Here is a 17,247-nt window from a genome sequence, read left to right on the forward strand (position 1 = left end):
ATCCAACAGGACAAGGCACAGGATGGAAGGTGGAAAGAAGAAAACCCTCATGCCGGGACAGGTAGATCTGTGAATCTCTACTGAGGACAGGGGCATCAGCCTCATTGGCACTTTAGGCCTAAGAACCTGGGTGACTCTGTATCCTAGAGTTTCAACCCTAACCTGTGTCCATAGTTAATAAAAAGCCAGACCACCACTGTGGTACAGATGTCAAGGATGACCCCCACCCCCGTCATGTTGTTTCCATTAAAATGGCCAGGACGACAGGAGACATTTTTGTAAAATGGCTTCCTAAGGGGCCTTTATAGAGGGCTGTTTTAACTTGGGATAGTAGCTGAATGACCAAGCTCACACAGAGTTGGCAGAGTCTTGTTCACACCCTGGGTCCCTAGAGACAGGCCTCAGCACTCTACACCCACTTGGCCAAGAGCTAGGGTGCCTCCACAAACAGCTCCAGGGCCTAGCAGCAAGATGTGAAGTTGGGAAATATTTCCCAGAGCTGACTAGAGTGTTTGTTTGCATAAACCCAATAAGCTCACCTTCCTTGGAAAAGGAGCGAGTTTCGTGGATCCAAAGGAAAAAAGACTTTGACAGCAGATAGGTGAGCTACCCAAGGGGAGGGCAGCCATTCACAGCACCCAGGATGGAGGGGAGTAAGAGACTGGCATGATCCTTCTACTGCCCACCTGTGTAGGAAGTATGCTGTGGGGTGTCTGCACGTATCACATACACATGCACACACACACTTAAACACACTGGAAGGGAAGGAGTGAGATTAATGTGTAACACACATGCCATGGCACACGTCTGGAGGCCAGAGAACAACTTACAGAAGTCGGTTCCCTCTTCCCATGATGAGGAACTGAGGTTGTAAGGCTTGATGGCAAGTGCCCTTACCTACTGAGTAAGGTAGGATTATAGGGCCCAAACCGATATTAGGAGTTGGGCATGGTGGCACATAGCCATAAATCCCAGAGTTCAGAAGAACAGGAGTTCTAGCAAAGTTGAAGTCAGCCTGAACTACTTGAGTTAGTCTCAAAAACAATAACAGGGGCTCCGGGAAAGGAGTCAGCGGGTGAGTGCTTACTACTCAAGCAAGAGAACCTGATTTTAAATCCCTGTGCACATGGTAAAAGCCAGGCCTGATCACATACACCTATAATCCCAGCTCCGAGGCAGTGATAGGGAGGGTTAGAGATAGTGTTGCAATCAACTAGCCTAGCTCCAGGTTCACTGAGAACCTGTGCATCTCAAAAGAATACGGTAGAGAGTAGGCCATGGGATATACTCCTTTGGGTTCTGTATGTGCACATGGATGACTGTATCTGTGCATACATCACACACACACACACACACACACACACACACACACACACACACACAGAGTAAGTAAAAGTGAGATTAATATGTAACTCACATTCAAGAAGCCCTATTGATGTTTGGGTTCAACTGCTCCCCGTCCCCCAAAAAAAAAAGCATTTTTTTTTCTTAAAAGATTCAGCCTAACACTTAAACAAATATATTACATGTATTTACTTTGTACATGTGTGTGTATGTGTGTGAGTGTTCATGTACCACAGTTCAAATACAGAGGTCAGAGGATTTTTGTTCTACCAAGTGTGTCCCAGGGTTGAAGTTCACATTGCCAGTCTTGGCAGCTTTTACTCAATGAGCCATTTTGCCAGGAACATTTTTTTTTAAAGACACGGTCTCAGGTAACCCAGGTTGGCCTTAAAGTTGTTATATAGCTGAGAATGTCCTTGAACTCCCAACTGCTAGGACTATAGGCTTAGACCACCTAGCTAGTATTTCCTTAATGTAGGCTCTCTAGGTGATGAAAAATAAGATACCACTTACCAAACAGATTTATGTAAATATCTCAAAAATCACTCACTTAGGTGCAGTGAGGCATGCCTGTGTGTTTCAAGACAGCCATATCTCTCTCTTCATTACTTTAGTAACAGGGTTGTGCTCATGGACATGGGTAAGGAGACTCGGGGGAGGGCCAGCAGATGGGGAGGCCTAAGTAGAACTGTCAGCTGGGCTCCAGAGCCTGCCCCAGGGCAATCCTGAGAAGCAGGGGCTAATTGGAGGTAGGCTGGTGCAAAAGCATGCAATTGAAACCAATCTTGCTTCAGCAATTGAAACTAAGAATATACCCACAAAGAGGAACTTTTATTTTGTGCAGACACTTTCTACTGGAGTTCATTTCATTATGTTTAATGTTATTATTCCCTTCCATTTTACAGAGGGGAAACTGAGGGTCGGAGCTCAGCAGTGCCCTGGTTACACAGCTCCTGAGCATAGAGCTGATCAAGGTGTACCCAGGACCTACAGCTACCACACTGTTCTCTGCAGGGCTGGACTGGAGCTTCCCGTGACAGTCCATGTAACCAAATTTAGGGAGCAGACAGAAGATACCAGGGCAGGAGAGGGGTCTATAAAGACAAGCAAAACAAGATCTGACTGGGGATCCTCAGGGAATAGGAGTCAGAGGGGTTTGGGGAGGGCTGTACCATGGGATAAAAGAGGTCAACTCTCCACACACAATTCAGGTACATGCGACAGAAGCCTAGAGGGCTGTGGGGTGATGAAGACGAGGGCAAGGGCAGTTGGTAGAACAACCTGTGACCACAGCACTAAGTGAAGGGAATTAAGTCCCATGACGTCACTCTATTGCAGGTCCTTTTAGAATTCTGTGCCTCAGTTTCCTTATCTATAGCAAAGTCTGAAAGTCTCATTCACACACATTCCCCTTCCCCACCGCCCCAGGGTTTTTATTTGTTTGAGACAGGTCGCCTATCGCCAGCTGGTTTCCAACTTTCTCTTATAGCTGAGGCTAGGCTTGAACTTCTGTTCTCAAGTGCTGGGATCACATACACCACCACGCCCTGCCCTGTTTACCGAGTTACAGCTCCACGGTTTTTAAGGGTTTTTAAGGCACCATCTCTCACTGTGTAACTCTGGCCTTGACCTCAGAGATGGGCCTGCACTGTCTCCTCAGTACTGGTATCAAAGGTGTTTGCCAATGCACCTGGCCTCTTATTTTTGTTTAAGGGAGGCTCTTACACCATGGCTTGGGTTGGCCTCTCAGAGATCTTCTTGCCCCAGTCACCAGTGCTAGGTTTACACACCTGGTTTTTGCACAGGCTTTCCAGAGGGCAAACCTAGTGGTTTAAAGCAGTTTTTTTATAAATCATCAAGCAAGAAAACACACAGTGCGAGGTGACCTGATATTAGCATAAACAGAGCAAACACACTGGAGGCCGGCAGAGGGGCCCCCAACTGACGGAAATGGGAATATTTTCATTTGAAGCTATAATTCCTCAAGAAATATTCTCAAAGAGATACTAGGGCAGTCTCTCAGGAAGCCCTCTGCCTCAGGGCAGAGAGAAAGCCAGGCCCCGCCCCTGGCCTGCGGGCACAACACAAAAACAGGCTCTCCTCCCAGTACCCTTCTCACGAACAGCCCAGGGAGGTGGTAACTCCCAGGGCCAGGGAAACCCTCTCTGGGTGGGAATGCTTCTGCACCCCACCCTTCACCTGGCAACCCTCCATGAGGTGAAGATATGATCTCTGTTTTCCCCACTGGCAAGCCCCAGGCAGGAGAGGTCTGCAGGAGATGGTAGGAGTGAGAAGGTTCTGTCAGGGTGGAAAAGTACAGGTCATCCAGTGAGGGGCTCTGGGTAAGACTCAGTCAGGGTATCACTGGCGGGAGCCTCCTTTCTCTTTGCTCACCCCTACTTCTCTTTCTCAAACCAGTCTGGTGTGGTGAGAAGTAAGACAGGCCTACCTGGCCGCCAAGGCCCTCCACAGGGAAGTTACGGAATCTCTCTGAGCTGTAGTTTCCCCAGCTCCATGATGGGAATAGCAACACTTACCTCACGGGCTGTCGTAAGGATTAAGCAATCTCAAATAAAGTAGAACCTATGGAAAGTGCCGGGTACCCAGCCTCCTAGGCTGGAGCCCAGGTCCTTAGTGAATCGCTTGACCTCTTCCCCACCTTAAAATGGAAATCAGTATGAAAAGAATCAACCTCTCTGGGTTGTTATAGGTTTGTTTTGCTTGTTTTTGTGGTGATGGGGCCTAGAGCTTTGTTCATGCTAGGTATAATAATCCTAGCACAGTATGAGATTTTAATGAGCTACTGCTTATACTGTGTACAGTCATTGGCTTCTATAAACCAAAGCTTCAATAAATGGCACTGACTTCTGTTACTGTTTGGAATCAAAACCGGCTTGCCTTTTAAGACCTCTGCTCCAAAAAGACTGTACAGGAAGGGAGATTGCTAGCCCCACGTTTAGCCTCACGAGCATCTGTGCACATGAAAGGCCACTCACTGACATCTTCCAGGAGAGCCCATATCTTTGATGCTTAGAGAATAAGAGAGGCTAGGCAGTGGTGGCGCACATCTTTAATCCCAGCACTCAGGAGGTAGAGGCAGGCGGATCTCTGTGAGTTCGAGGCCAGCTTGGTCTACAAGAGCTAGTTCCAGGACAGGCTCCCAAAAAAAGCTAAAGAGAAACCACCCTGTCTCGAAAAACCAAAAGAAAAATAAAAGAAGAAAAACAAAAACAAAAAACAAAGAGAGAGAGAAAATAAGGGAAAGGACCTTTCCTGTCTTCAGTCTTAATGCTGTCCACCCAACAACCTGGGTAAAGAAAAGTTTCCAGACTGGACTCACAAGTAACTGCAGAACTTACTGGGGTCTGAACACCCAGACCTAACCTCCTTACTGCACAAAGCCTCTCTGTGGTCTCTGTGACGACAGTCTGGAGAAAATGGAGAACTCAGATGAGGCCTCCCGTTCCTGCCTGCCACTCACTACCCTATCCTCCTCTCTAAAAGGCTTGGTTTACTCAGTACTGAGGGTGCTGCCCAGGCTGTAAATAAGAAACAACTGTTAACCAGCCTTAGCCCAAAGCATCAAGTATGGCTGGCAAAGGGGGACAAATCTCCACCTCTGCAAAAGCACACACGTTTATTGTTGCTTCCCTGTCCAAGCTTGGGGAAGCTTAGACCAGAAGATGACAGAGCCTTGGGGGAGGGTGGGTAATGGCCTTTCTAGAAGCATCTATAGCCTGACCTACCTGGTCTAAGTCCAGCCAAGAAGAAGAGATACTGGTTTCCTTCTATCGGCAAATATCAAGGGCTGATGACTATCGGCAGGCTACTATATGCCAACACTCTCGAGTACTGTATAGATCTGCATTCACTCTTAAGACATCGTGGGAAGTCGACACAGTTACTGATCTCAAGTTTGAATGAGAAAACTAAGTTATAAAGAGGAGTCAATAACCAGGGCAAGCTGGCTGACTGCACCCCTCTATCAAACCACCCTGTGCAAGACAAGCAGAGCATCAGGAGACAGAACTGTGGACCAGGAGACTCATCGGCCCAGCTTTCAACCTGGGTATTGTGTACAGCGTGGCATGGGAAATCCCTTAACCCCTCACTGCGTTGGTTTACTCACCTATAGACCGGGGACGACGCCAACTACCTAACAGGGTTGCTACACATATTAAAAGAAACGATGTTTGTAAAAACACTTCTTATGCGGTGTCTGGAACATGGTCAAATGCCAATGCATGACACATTATCATACACACGCTGGCTGTGGTGGGGAAATCGGTAGAGTCACGTAATCTTGTCGATTATCTTCTGCCTGAAAACCCAGCTCCACCCCTCCCTAGTCACCCAGTCAAGCCAGCTTATTCTTTGCGGAGGTGGCCCTGGCTTACACACTCTCCATTCAATGACTCTTTTTTTTTTTTTCTTGACAGAGGATCTGTGATGGGATCTCATGTAGCCGAGGCTAACCATCAATTTGCTTTCTTGCAGTGGGTGACCTTGAACTTCTGGTCATCCTGCCTTCACCTCCCAAATTCTGGGAGCTGAGGTCCAGCACCTCCCCAGGCTAGAATGGGAAAGCACCGATAAAACTCGTACACTTTTAGAGAGCTGAAGATTTCTGCTCAACCATGTTCATAGCAGCATTGTTTGTCATAGCCAGAACCTGGAAACAACCTAAATGCTCCTTGACTGAAGAATGGATAAGGAAAATGTGGTACATTTACACAGTGGAGTACTACACAGCAGAAAAAAATAATGACATCTTGAAATTTTCAGGCAAATGGATGGAGCTAGAAAATATCATTTTGAGTGAGGTAACCCAGACTCAGAAAGAATTATCACATGTACTCACTCATAAGTGGTTTTTAAACATAAGGCAAAGAAAACCAGCCTACAAATCACAATCCCAGAGAACCTAGACAACAATGAGGACCCTAAGAGAGACATACATGGATCTAATCTACATGGGAAGTAAAAAAAGACAAGATCTCCCGAGTAAATTGGGAGCAAGGGGACCATGTGAGAGGGTTGAAGGGGAGGGGAGAGGCAAAGAGGGAACAGAGAAAAATGTATAGCTCAACAAAATCAATTTTAAAAAAGAATGTACCTGGGGATATAAACTGCTCATATTAGTTATTGAATCTCTCCAATCAATAAATGTCTTTAAAAATGGTGCAAATACAGTGTACTCATGTATAAAATTCTCAAAATTCTTAAATTAAAAAAATAATGTAGTTAAGATTTAAAAAATTGTGCCCTTTTGTCAGTCATGCTTGGCACTATAGCCTGAGGGTCAGTATCAGCTGCTCCCTGCCTTGGCAGCAGCCTCAGCACCAAGTGGACTAAGCTTTGCAGACAGCAGGACAATGAGTGGCAAGAAGTACCAGCATGGTGGCGCATGCCTTTAATTCCAACACTTGGGAGGCAGAGGCAGCCAGGTCTCTAAGTTGGGCCAGCCTAGTCTACAGAGTGAGTTTCAGGATAGCAAGGGCTACAGAGAGAAACCCTGCCTCAAAAAACAAGAGAGAGAAGCAGCAGAAGCAACTGCTTCTCCAGCGTTATCGCCCTGACATTTTTAGGTTAGATAGCAAACTGAGTCCGAGGACACAGGGACTGTGTTTTATTTCTGGGGAGCCTGTTTCCATGACCAGGGGGAGCCCCCATGTCTCACTTCTTGTATCTCTATGTATAAGGACAACAGCCAGAGGTTCATCTGGCTCTGGCTCTTGGCGCAGCAGAAGTGGCATCCCCTTGGCAGGCGGGACAGCTCGTTTGCTGAAGTCCATGGGGTGGTTTTGCTGGCTGTCCTAATGACAGGCGGCTCCACTCAAATTCACTGGGCAGAGTCTGCCTTATAGTTGTGTAGCGCCGCAGGACACGGAGCCAAACAAGAAACATTTGTTCGTGGTACAAACAGCTTTTGCAGTATCTTCAAATGCCCCACGGGACATTTGAGTTGGCAAATGGTTGGTCTTTAATCACAAAATTTACACCCCAATTCCATCTTGCATGCAAACACAAACTATCCCTTGCCCTTCCTTCCATTTCTTTCTTCCTTCCCCTCTCTTTGGCAGAGTCTTATGAAAGCAAGGCTGGCTTCAAACTCCATGTGTACCTGAGAATGACCTAACTTGTGGTCCTCCTGGCTATCCCTTCTAAGTGTTCAGATTACAGGTGTGCATCGCCATGCCCAGCTCTTCCATAGACTTTGTGTGTGTGCTTGTGTGTGCGTGCGTGCATGTATGCATGTGTGTGTGCATGGGAACTCATCAGACAGCTTCCTCTCTACCTTATCTTTGGAGACAGGGTCTCTCACTGAACCTGTCATTCGTCATTGGCTTGACTAGTGGGGCAGAAAGCTCTGCCCTATGTGTTATATAACATATAAGGGCAACCATGCCCAGATTTTTTTACATAGGTTCTGGAGAATCCAAACTCAGGTCCTGGTGCTTATTCAGTAGGCAGTGCACTGACCGGAACTATTCTCCTGGTCCTTTTGCACACTCAACATGTACTTTTCCTGCGTATATATATGCTGCTTTTTATGTTTCTATTTCTCTCTCTCTCTCTCTCTCTCTCTCTCTCTCTCTCTCTCTGTGTGTGTGTGTGTGTGTGTGTGTGTGTGTGTCTGTCTCTGTCTCTCTCTCTTTCTTGTTTTTCAAGACAGGGTTTTTCTGTGCAGCTCTGGATGTCTTGGAACTAGCTCTATAGACCAGGCTAGCCTCGATCTCAGAGATTCACCTGCCTCTCTGTCTTCCAAGTGCCGGGATTAAAGATGTGCACCACCAGTGCACAGATTGTTTTCTTTTTGTTGGTGGTATACATCCATCAGGGCTTCACAGAAGCCAAACAGATGCTTTGCCACTAAATTTTAAACTCAGACCCAAATTCCTTTTTAATTAAAAAAAAATTTTTTTGGATTGAGAACAGTCATATTTTGTAACCTAATATGATTTTGAACTCACTATCCAAACTAGCCTCACACTGGGGGTAACCCCCATCTAGTCTCCTGAGAGTTAGCCTCACACTGGGGTGACCCCCCAATCCAGTCTCCTGAGAGCTCACTCACACTGGGGTGACCCCCCAATCCAGCCTCCTGAGAGCTCACCTCACACTGGGGTGAACCCCCAATCCAGCCTCCTAAGAACCTGGATTACACGTATGCACATGATGCCCAGTTCCATGTTGACGAGGACATTTTTGTCTTATTTTGTTTGAACTGCCCATGGATGGCTTCAAACCCTGTCTGCATATGTGTCTATCACATTCAGAGAGGCCTAAGCAGATGGCCATCTCATTAATCCTTTGACGGGTGTGTCCAAGGATTTGCTTGCTGGTAGTAAATTGTTTTAATTGTAAATTTTCTAACTTTCTCCTTTTTATTCAAATTAGAGAATTTCATTAATTTTTGTTTGCTTGTTTTTCTAGGCAGGGTCTCCCTGTGTAGCCCTGGGCTGATTTGGAACTCACTCTATAGACCAGGTTGGCCTTGAACTCACAGAGATCCTTCTGCCTCTGCCTCCCAAGTGCTACCACCATCAGGCAAATTTTACTAATTTTTTTTAATATAGGGTCTCACTATGCTGCCCGGTTGGTCTGGAACTTACTATGTAAATCAGGTTGACCTCAAACTCACAGAGATCATTCTGCCTCTGCCTCCCAAGTACTGAGATTACAGAGGTGAGACATCATGCCTGGAAATTTTTAAAATTTATAACAATTTCATTTTAACATTATAAGGGGGTGATTTCAGGGTCCTGAAATGCTGGGTCAGATGAGGATGTGACTTGGAAAGAAGTGTGCGTGGGTATTCTGGTTGGTTCCAGTGTCTAGTTTTTCTTCTGCCAGACTCTGTGTGCATAATTCTGTAATTCTGGGGTCTTAGGAAGTCTGTCGTGGCCATCCATCAGAACCCTTCTTCCAGTATAGAGCTGCCAGGTTCTCTATCTATTTTCCAATGCTTTGCTGATTTGGAGCTGTAGTGGGGGCAGGGGGAGATATGTAATGGTATCCTGCAATCCAATTCTGCTTCACAGAGGTGACAGATTGTGGCTTAGTGGTTCCTCTTCTCCCTTTTATTGCTGATGCTGGCAATTGAATTGGGGGCCTTGCGCTTGGTAGGTAAGCACTCTACCACAACTGCAGTCCTAGCTCTCTTTTGACTTTATGTTTTGAGACAGGATCGTGCTAAGCTGTCCAGGCTAGTGTTGAACTCCCTCTGTAGCCCAGGGAGGCTCACATGTGCTACCACACCTTCTACCTTAGAATCTTGAGTAGCTGAATTACAGGCCTAGCTACCGCTTTCTTTTATCCAAACTCATCTTGGCAGAGCCAGCGTCCACACAGGACAGTTCTAGAATACTTCAGAATCCTCAGAAAACCAGAGAACCTGTCAGCCTTCATTCTCAGCCTCCTGGGCCGTTCACAAGAGGTTCTGTTTCCTTCCAGCAAAGTTGTGTCTACTCATTGGACTCTTAACGTAGGGATTCACCCCACGGATGTTACTATACACAGGCTCCCCTCCTGCTAGACACAGTCCATTTCCCCACATTGCACCGGGAGTGCTTGTGGGCAGGGACCATGCTTCCCACCGACCCCCTCCACAGCACCCAGCCAAGCACAGGTTTGTAGGACTGAGTCCAACCCAAAAGGCAGTTCCTTCCTTTTCTCTTTAAGCTCAACTGTTCCTGGGTGCCCTCTGTGAGGAGTTTCTTCTGCTACCCACAAGCCCTTTCATGTCAGCTGTGGAGGCTGGTGTTGCCAGTTTGTCTCCCTTGTGGGCCTCCCCAGAGAAGATTCTCCAGTGCTCTGAGTCCGCAGAGACCTTTCCTTATGCTGAATTTTGCTGATTTTAGAGAAGGTGCCCTGTGGAGCCAATTAATTAAATACTACAAGTCAGTCTGTGTCTTAGCAGCCAGAAACAAACTCAGTGCTGTATAGGGGCACAGCAGGGCAACTGCTCTGTACAATATGACAATGAGGTCAACAGGACATTGGGGAGCCATTTATAGTGTCAGTGGTCCCCAAATACTGCCATGCTCAGACTGACAGGAAACTGTCAAACTGATGCCCAGCTTGGAGGACAGTTTCAACTTTCCAACTTGCTTCAGACTTTCTTGGTGGCTCACAGAATTAGGGGACTGAGTGTGATGGCACACCCTTATAATCCTGTAACTTCGGAGATAAAAGCAGAAGGATTCAAGGCCAACCTTGGCTACATAGTGAGTACAAGGCTAGCCTAGGCTACATGAGACTTTGTCTCAAACAAAACAGAATAGAAAGCCTCCAAACCATTCAAGGCAGCCTCATCACCTAAGGCCTCCACTGGGTTCCCCTGGGTGCCACCACCATATCCTCTGTCTAGTTTGCATCTTTCCACTTCTTGCCTCCTCAGCACCCAAAGCCTTCTCTCTACAATCTTCTTTCTAAGCCAATGCTTTGTCACCTTCACAATCCCCTTCCTTGAAAGGGGGTTCTGCAGTATAAATTTCATCATTTCCTTAACTCACTCAACTCCCAACCATGGTTGCTTGGTATTGGCTCTCACCAAGGACTACACAGGCCACCACCATCGCTGCCCCCCTACTCAGTCTACTCTCCCACTGTTAGACGTGGGGCTCACCGGTATCTCTGCACACTGTTCCCACCATCACAAAACCTCCCCTGCCTCAGCGTGGCTCTCCTCTACTCCCCTTCACAGCCCCTTCTTAGACTCATCTACAAGCACCCTGTCTCTAGCCCATCTCTGAGAGCTCCTTCTCCCTTCCTTGAGTGCATCCCTTCTCTCTGCCCCATCTCTTCATGGAGCCTGAGTCAGGGTAGCCTCAGTCCTGACCCACGTCAAGCTTGGGCTCCAGATCCAAACTTCTCACTAACTATAGAGTACCTGTACCTCCGTATCCCATCCCCCCTCCTCCACCCACTGCTGAATGAATTGGCCATGGCTCTGCCCTCTTGTCCTTGGATGACAGTTCCACCAACGCTAAGGGGCCTTAAGGTTACATCTTTTATAAGAATATAAATAATAATGACAACTGAGGTAGTGTACTCAGAAGTCAGAGGCAGGAGTCAAAGGTTCAAGGTCATCACCAGCTACATAGTGAACTTGAAGACAGAATGAGCCACCTGAGACCCTTGTCAAACAAACAAGCAAACAAAAAGTGGAAGTCCGGGTCCAGCTCATAGTGATTTCTTAGAACATACATTATAGGAATCTTGGAGACATCATATCCAACCTCTTCATTTTGTTCACGGGGAAACTCAGGCCCAAAAGGGGGAGGCCAGCAACTAACAAAGGGCAGGCAACACTGGAAGCCCCTGCTGGCCTCTATCCAGGTATCTGACTCCTCCTGCTTCCTCTCAATCCCATTGCATCTGCCCTAGGACAGAGAGGTGTGCCACAAATTCTACTTGTTCTTAATATTAAAAACTCAGAGTCTTTGTTTTTGTTTATTTGTTTGTTCAGATATTTGTTTGTTTGTTTGTTTTGTTTTTCAAGACAGGGTTTCTCTGTAGCTTTGGAGCTACCCTGGAACTCACTGTGTAGACCAGGTTGACCTTAAACTCACAGAGATCCGCTTGTCTCTGCCTCCAGAGTGCTGGGATTAAAGGCTTGCGCCACCACTGCCCAGCTGCCACTTGGGTTCTTAACCTCCACCAATGCTCAGACCCAAGAGGCAATCCTGTCCTCAGACTGCATCCTTATGACTGCATCCTCCAGACTGACTGCTTCTCAGACTGTTGCATCTGACTGCACTGAGCGCCTGTCTCCTCCCACTTTGTACTCCTCTCTCCACCCAACCATTTCGCTCCTGTCTCTACTTCCCTAGTACTGGCACACGATCCCAAGTGCTGGGATCACCTTTGTGTGAGCTCTATTTGTCTTTTAGACTGGATCAATTTCGAGTAGCCCAGGGTGGCCTTGAACTAACAGAGATCTGTCTGCCTCTGTTTTTCTCCCAAGTCTTGGGATTAAAGGTGTGTGCCACCACTGCCTGACCTCTTGTGGCTTAGCTCTGCACTCTGATCTTCAGACAGGCTTTATTTGTGAAAGCACAAACAAAATCTCACTACAAAGAAGCACTTCTACCCCTGGGTCCTGCGCCTGTACCCAACTATCTCCTAAAGATCACTGGCTCAGCGTGGTCATACTTCACACACAGTGGATGAGTCAACACCCCTGAATCATGCAAGTACAGAACTACAGTTCATCCAGCTCCAGACTGCAACTCCCGAGTTGCACCAACTAGCCTGGGGCTTTGCACAGGGGCTGCACCAAGGGCAGCAGACTCCTTCACTCTGGAGGAGTCTGACAACACCTTGTTTGTGTCTGAGCGCAGCCACGCTTTCCCCGTGTCCTCTCCCCACTCCCTCTGCCTTCCATTTAGTCATAATGAGGTCATTCACAGTCTCTGCTCCCAGGCCTCTCCCCAAGAATGCTATATCTAGATGGAGAGATGCAGAGGAGGATTCAGCAAAGGAACCAAGGGAAAATAAGCTCTAGAATCGAAGGCGTGGGTTCAAATCCTGGCCCAGTCAGTTGACCAACTGCACGACCTTTGTCAAATTGCTTAATCTCTCAGGTCCTTGCTGAAAAAGGTGGGGCTGTCTGGAAGGCAATTTCCTCACCTATAGAGTCAGGCTAGCAACACATAATTATCTCCTGGATGCAGTAGGAATGATATGAGATAAAGGGCCTGCAGCATTGGGGGTCAGTGACCGTGGGCTGCCTTCCCTCGGGAAGTACAGGGGAAGTAGACGTGACTGCCAAGCAGAGGCAGGAGGGTGCTCTGAGAGTGTGGATAGTGAGATCTGACTGCCTTGGAGGGACAGGAGCAGAGAAGAGGAGCCTTGAGAGGCTGTGAATATGAGTAAAGTCCCAGGGAAGGGTGCAATGCCTAGGCAGCATGTCTCTCCCTTCAATCCCCTCCCCAGATTACAACTCTGTCCCATCTTGTTGGGGACAGTTGAGGGTCTAACTCTGCACCTCAAGCTGGGCTCAAAATCATAGTAATAATCCTGCCTCCCGCAGCACGAGTGTACAGGTGGGGGCTCCCATGTCTGCCTGGTTGGTATCTTCTCTCAGATAGGAACCTGTCTCCCATTTAGCACTATTGAGCAATTCTGTAGTCTTCACATCTAGTTACTCTAGGATTTATTATCCTGCTTAATCTGGGAATTCTTCCTCATAGATAACCCAGATCTCTCTTTGATGGGGTCTATGACCTGGAGATAGAGGGAGAGTGGTTGGTTTTCATTTGTTGGCAAAGTTCTCAGCCTTTCCAATGAACAAAAGTGGATCACTTGCCTGCCTGAGAGGTTTTGGTTTAGGACTCTAGATTTTCCTCTTTTTAACCATGAAGAATGCTTCTAGAATGAACAGCCTTTTAAGGAAATGTTAATAGTAACTTTGGATTCCATCTTCAGATAAGAAAACACAAGAATATATGCAATTCCTGTAATGCACATTTGACTCGGTTCCTTCAAAGATTTCCACCCAAGACTGGACTGGGAGTATCAAAGTATAGGAAAGGAGCCTGGTGATCATCTAAGACCACACACACAGACACAGACACAGACGCACACGCGCGCGCACGCACACACACACACACACACACACACACACACACACGTGTACACTTAAAGTTAACCAGTTAGAGACCGGCATAAACAGGAGCAAACACCCAGGCTTCCTGGCCTTGTGTCTACCCTTAGTTCCACCCCCCAGCTTCCCTTTATTGCCATCAGTCCAGACTTCTGCTCCCCAACACACCCTACCTTACTTCCCCTCTCCCAGGCTTCCCACCAGCTTGTCACCTAGAGGGACGTGTCATTTCAACTTTCTCTATACCATTCCCATTGATTTCTCTGCCATTGTTCAACTCCACATGATTCTGTGCAATGCCCTTCTGAATTAAGTCTAACTTCACCTGCTTTAGGAGCCTTCCGAAGCCCTAAGCCTAGTGCTTCCATTTCCCAAGCCTGGTTACACACTCCTGTTTTGAGACGGTTGAACTTGCTAGTAGGAAAGGATGACCTTGAATTTCTGATCTTCCTTTGTCCTCCTCTGACGGGTGTGGATTTCAGGCACAGGCCACCAGGCCCAGTTTCCTGGATACTGGGGATGGAACCAAAGGCTTCCTGCATGCGAGGCAAGCACTGCGCCCCCTCCCCCAGGCTGCTTCCCCAGTCCCCGAGTGCTTCTGTCTGAATGTTTCTTTCCCTGCCGTGGCCTCTATCATCTTGCGTTGGGTCAAGAGTTTCTTATGGCAGAACCACTTTGTTCCTTGGGGCTCTGCAACTTCCTCTCCATCCTCAGACAGTTCATGTCCTAGATCCACAGAGGCCCAGTCAAGGGCTGAATCTCAGCAGGTAGTTATCCCAACTACAGACACTCATCCGAAAGCAGCCTCACTGACCAGAGCTCTCTAGAAGGGAGACCTCAACTCTGAATCGTGGGGGTGACAAGGAGGAGGATGGACTCAGGGTGTTTTCATCCTGAAATCTAGATGACCGAGAATAATCATGAACAGATGCTGTATTTGTCTGACACGCCCAGAATTTACAGGATGAATGTTTTCTGACCCAAGTTCTTACCTGTCGGTTGAAATCTAGGCCATTTCGATCATTTCCTGGAAAGAGAGAACAGATGCATATGTATTAGAGGCCAGTGCAATCAGAAGAGAGTGGCAGAAGGGAAAAGGATGTTGGGAGGGGAGTCGGTGCTTATGCAGTCTTCCTGTTCATCCAGTTTTCTAGAAACACAAGGGGGACATCTCCTCCAGGCGAAGGAGCAGCCAGGGAAAGAGTCACCTTGGAGGGTGCCCTGACTTGCCCAAGGTCACACAGCAAGGCAGTCCCCGTTAGGGATAGGCACTTTATCTGACCAACCAGAGCTCCGGATCACTCATGTAAAGCCTATGCTCCTCTCCACCAGGTGTTCTGTCTTTTACTGATAAGAAGAGGGGACTGACCAGCCGCACTAATACAGGAATTGTCCTAAGGTAACTGAGGCAACCAGCCCTGTCCTCTAGGCATTAAGATGCCTCAATCATGACACACGGGTACCGGTCTGTCTTATCCCTCCACTCCTCCCCCTTAGTCCACTTGTACTTCTTGTTTTGTTCATCTTGTTTCCTCCGTTGTTGTTTTAAAATGATCAGGTATGATTGGGTGTGGTGGCCCATGTCTTCAATCCCAGCATTTAGGAGGCAGAGGCAGCCAGATCTGAGTTCAAGACCAGCCTAATTTACTAGTGAGTTCCAGAGATGCACAGAGAAACCCTGTCTCAAAAAAAAAAAAAAAAAAAAAAAAAAAAAAAAAGAGGTCACGTATAGTCCAGGCCTATTTCCTTCCTGAGGATGGCTTTGAACTCCTGATTCTCCTCCTCTACCTCTCCACCTCCTAAATGCTAGGATTACAGGTGTGTGCCACCACACCCAACATTTTTTTTTCTTGACAAAATAAATAAATAAAATAATAAATAAATGCATGGTTAACAGAAAAGCTAATTGGTGCAAGAGCCTAAAATGACAGAAAGATTGCACTATAGAGACATCACCACAATTAATATTTGAGGGTATTTTGTAGTATTCCTCCTTCTTTTTTTTCAAAATCTTCTTTAGATTTATTTTAAAAAACACTAAAGATGTGCATTAGTGTTTGGCCTGCATATATGTCTGTGTGAGGGTGTCAGATCCCTTAGAACTAGAGTTATAGACAGTTGTGAGCCACCATATGGGTGCTGGGAATTGAACCCAGGTCCTTTGGAATAACAGTCAGTGCTCTTAACTGCTGAGCCATCTCTCCAGCCTCATCCCTCCCTCCTTTTTGAGGCAAGGTCTCTTCTAGTCTTAACTGTCCTCAGACTTGCTATGTAGCTGAGGATGACATTGAACTCCTGATCTTCCTCCCTCTACTTCCTATGTGCTGGGATTCCAGGCATGTACCACCACCCCAGGTTTAAACTATGCTATGAATGAAACCCAGGGCTTTGTGCCTATTAATCAACCACCCTATCACCTGTCCATATCTCAGGGCCATTTTATAGTCTTTCATTCTAACCTTTTTTGTAAATGTTTATCATCTGTCTAGACTTTTACCCTTTTTCTAGGGAGCATAGTAAATTTGTTTTTGTATGTTATTAGAACTATAGGTACTTCTCCTATGCTTTCAAACTTCACTTTGTTACATAATATTCCATTATAAAGACATACAGTCATTTGCTTAAATATATCCTTATTACTAGATAAACTGCTTCCACTCTTTGTAATTACATTTTTTTTGTTTGTTTTGTTTTTCGAGTCAGGGTTTCTCTGTGTACTTCTGGTTGTCCTGGACCTCGCTTTGTAGGCCAGGCTGGCCTCAGACTCAAGAGATCTGCCTGCCTCTGCCTCCTGAGTGCTGGAATTAAAGGTGTGCGTCACCTGACTGTAGTTATATTATTCGCTCAATGAGAGAAGCTGCAATACAACCTTCCTTTGGGCCCCATGGATTATTGACTCCATACGTGTGGGGAAATTAGCATTTATTAAACATTACATTGTACATTCAGCCAACCAGATGGCTCACCGGGTTAAAGTACCTGCCGCCAAGCCTGATAATAATCCAAGTTCATCCCTGGGGCCAGCACGACGGAAGGAGAAAACCAACTGCAGCTAGCCATCCTCCGAGGGACGGAGAGATGCTGCAGCTGATAAATTACTCTTCCAGAGGACCCGAGCTGTATCCCCAGCGACCACATTGATAAGCCCATAGCCTGCTTATCATTCCAGATCCAGGGAATCAGACACCCACTCCTGGCCAATGCCAACAACATGCACGCACCCACCCAACCACCCACCCACCCACCCATACACACACAAGTCCTCTGAGCTCCACAAAGTGCCCGTGGCA

The 17,247-nt window shown here is 47.0% G+C and overlaps 1 protein-coding gene across 2 annotated transcripts in view; it reads right to left on the reverse strand.

Annotated features, from left to right (window-relative positions):
- Pou2f3 (POU class 2 homeobox 3) overlaps window positions 1–17,247 on the reverse strand; it is an 82,889-nt gene that overhangs the window by 37,943 nt on the left and 27,699 nt on the right. For both annotated transcript variants that reach the window (XM_048417204.3, XM_085688633.2), the window contains exon 3: window positions 14,950–14,984. In XM_048417204.3, coding sequence (XP_048273161.3) covers window positions 14,950–14,984 — 35 coding nt within the window. The remainder of the gene's footprint in view (window positions 1–14,949; window positions 14,985–17,247) is intronic.

This window comes from Myodes glareolus, chromosome 4 (assembly GCF_982192425.1).
Source record: "Myodes glareolus chromosome 4, mMyoGla1.1, whole genome shotgun sequence".
In the NCBI taxonomy this organism is placed as follows: domain Eukaryota; kingdom Metazoa; phylum Chordata; class Mammalia; order Rodentia; family Cricetidae; genus Myodes; species Myodes glareolus.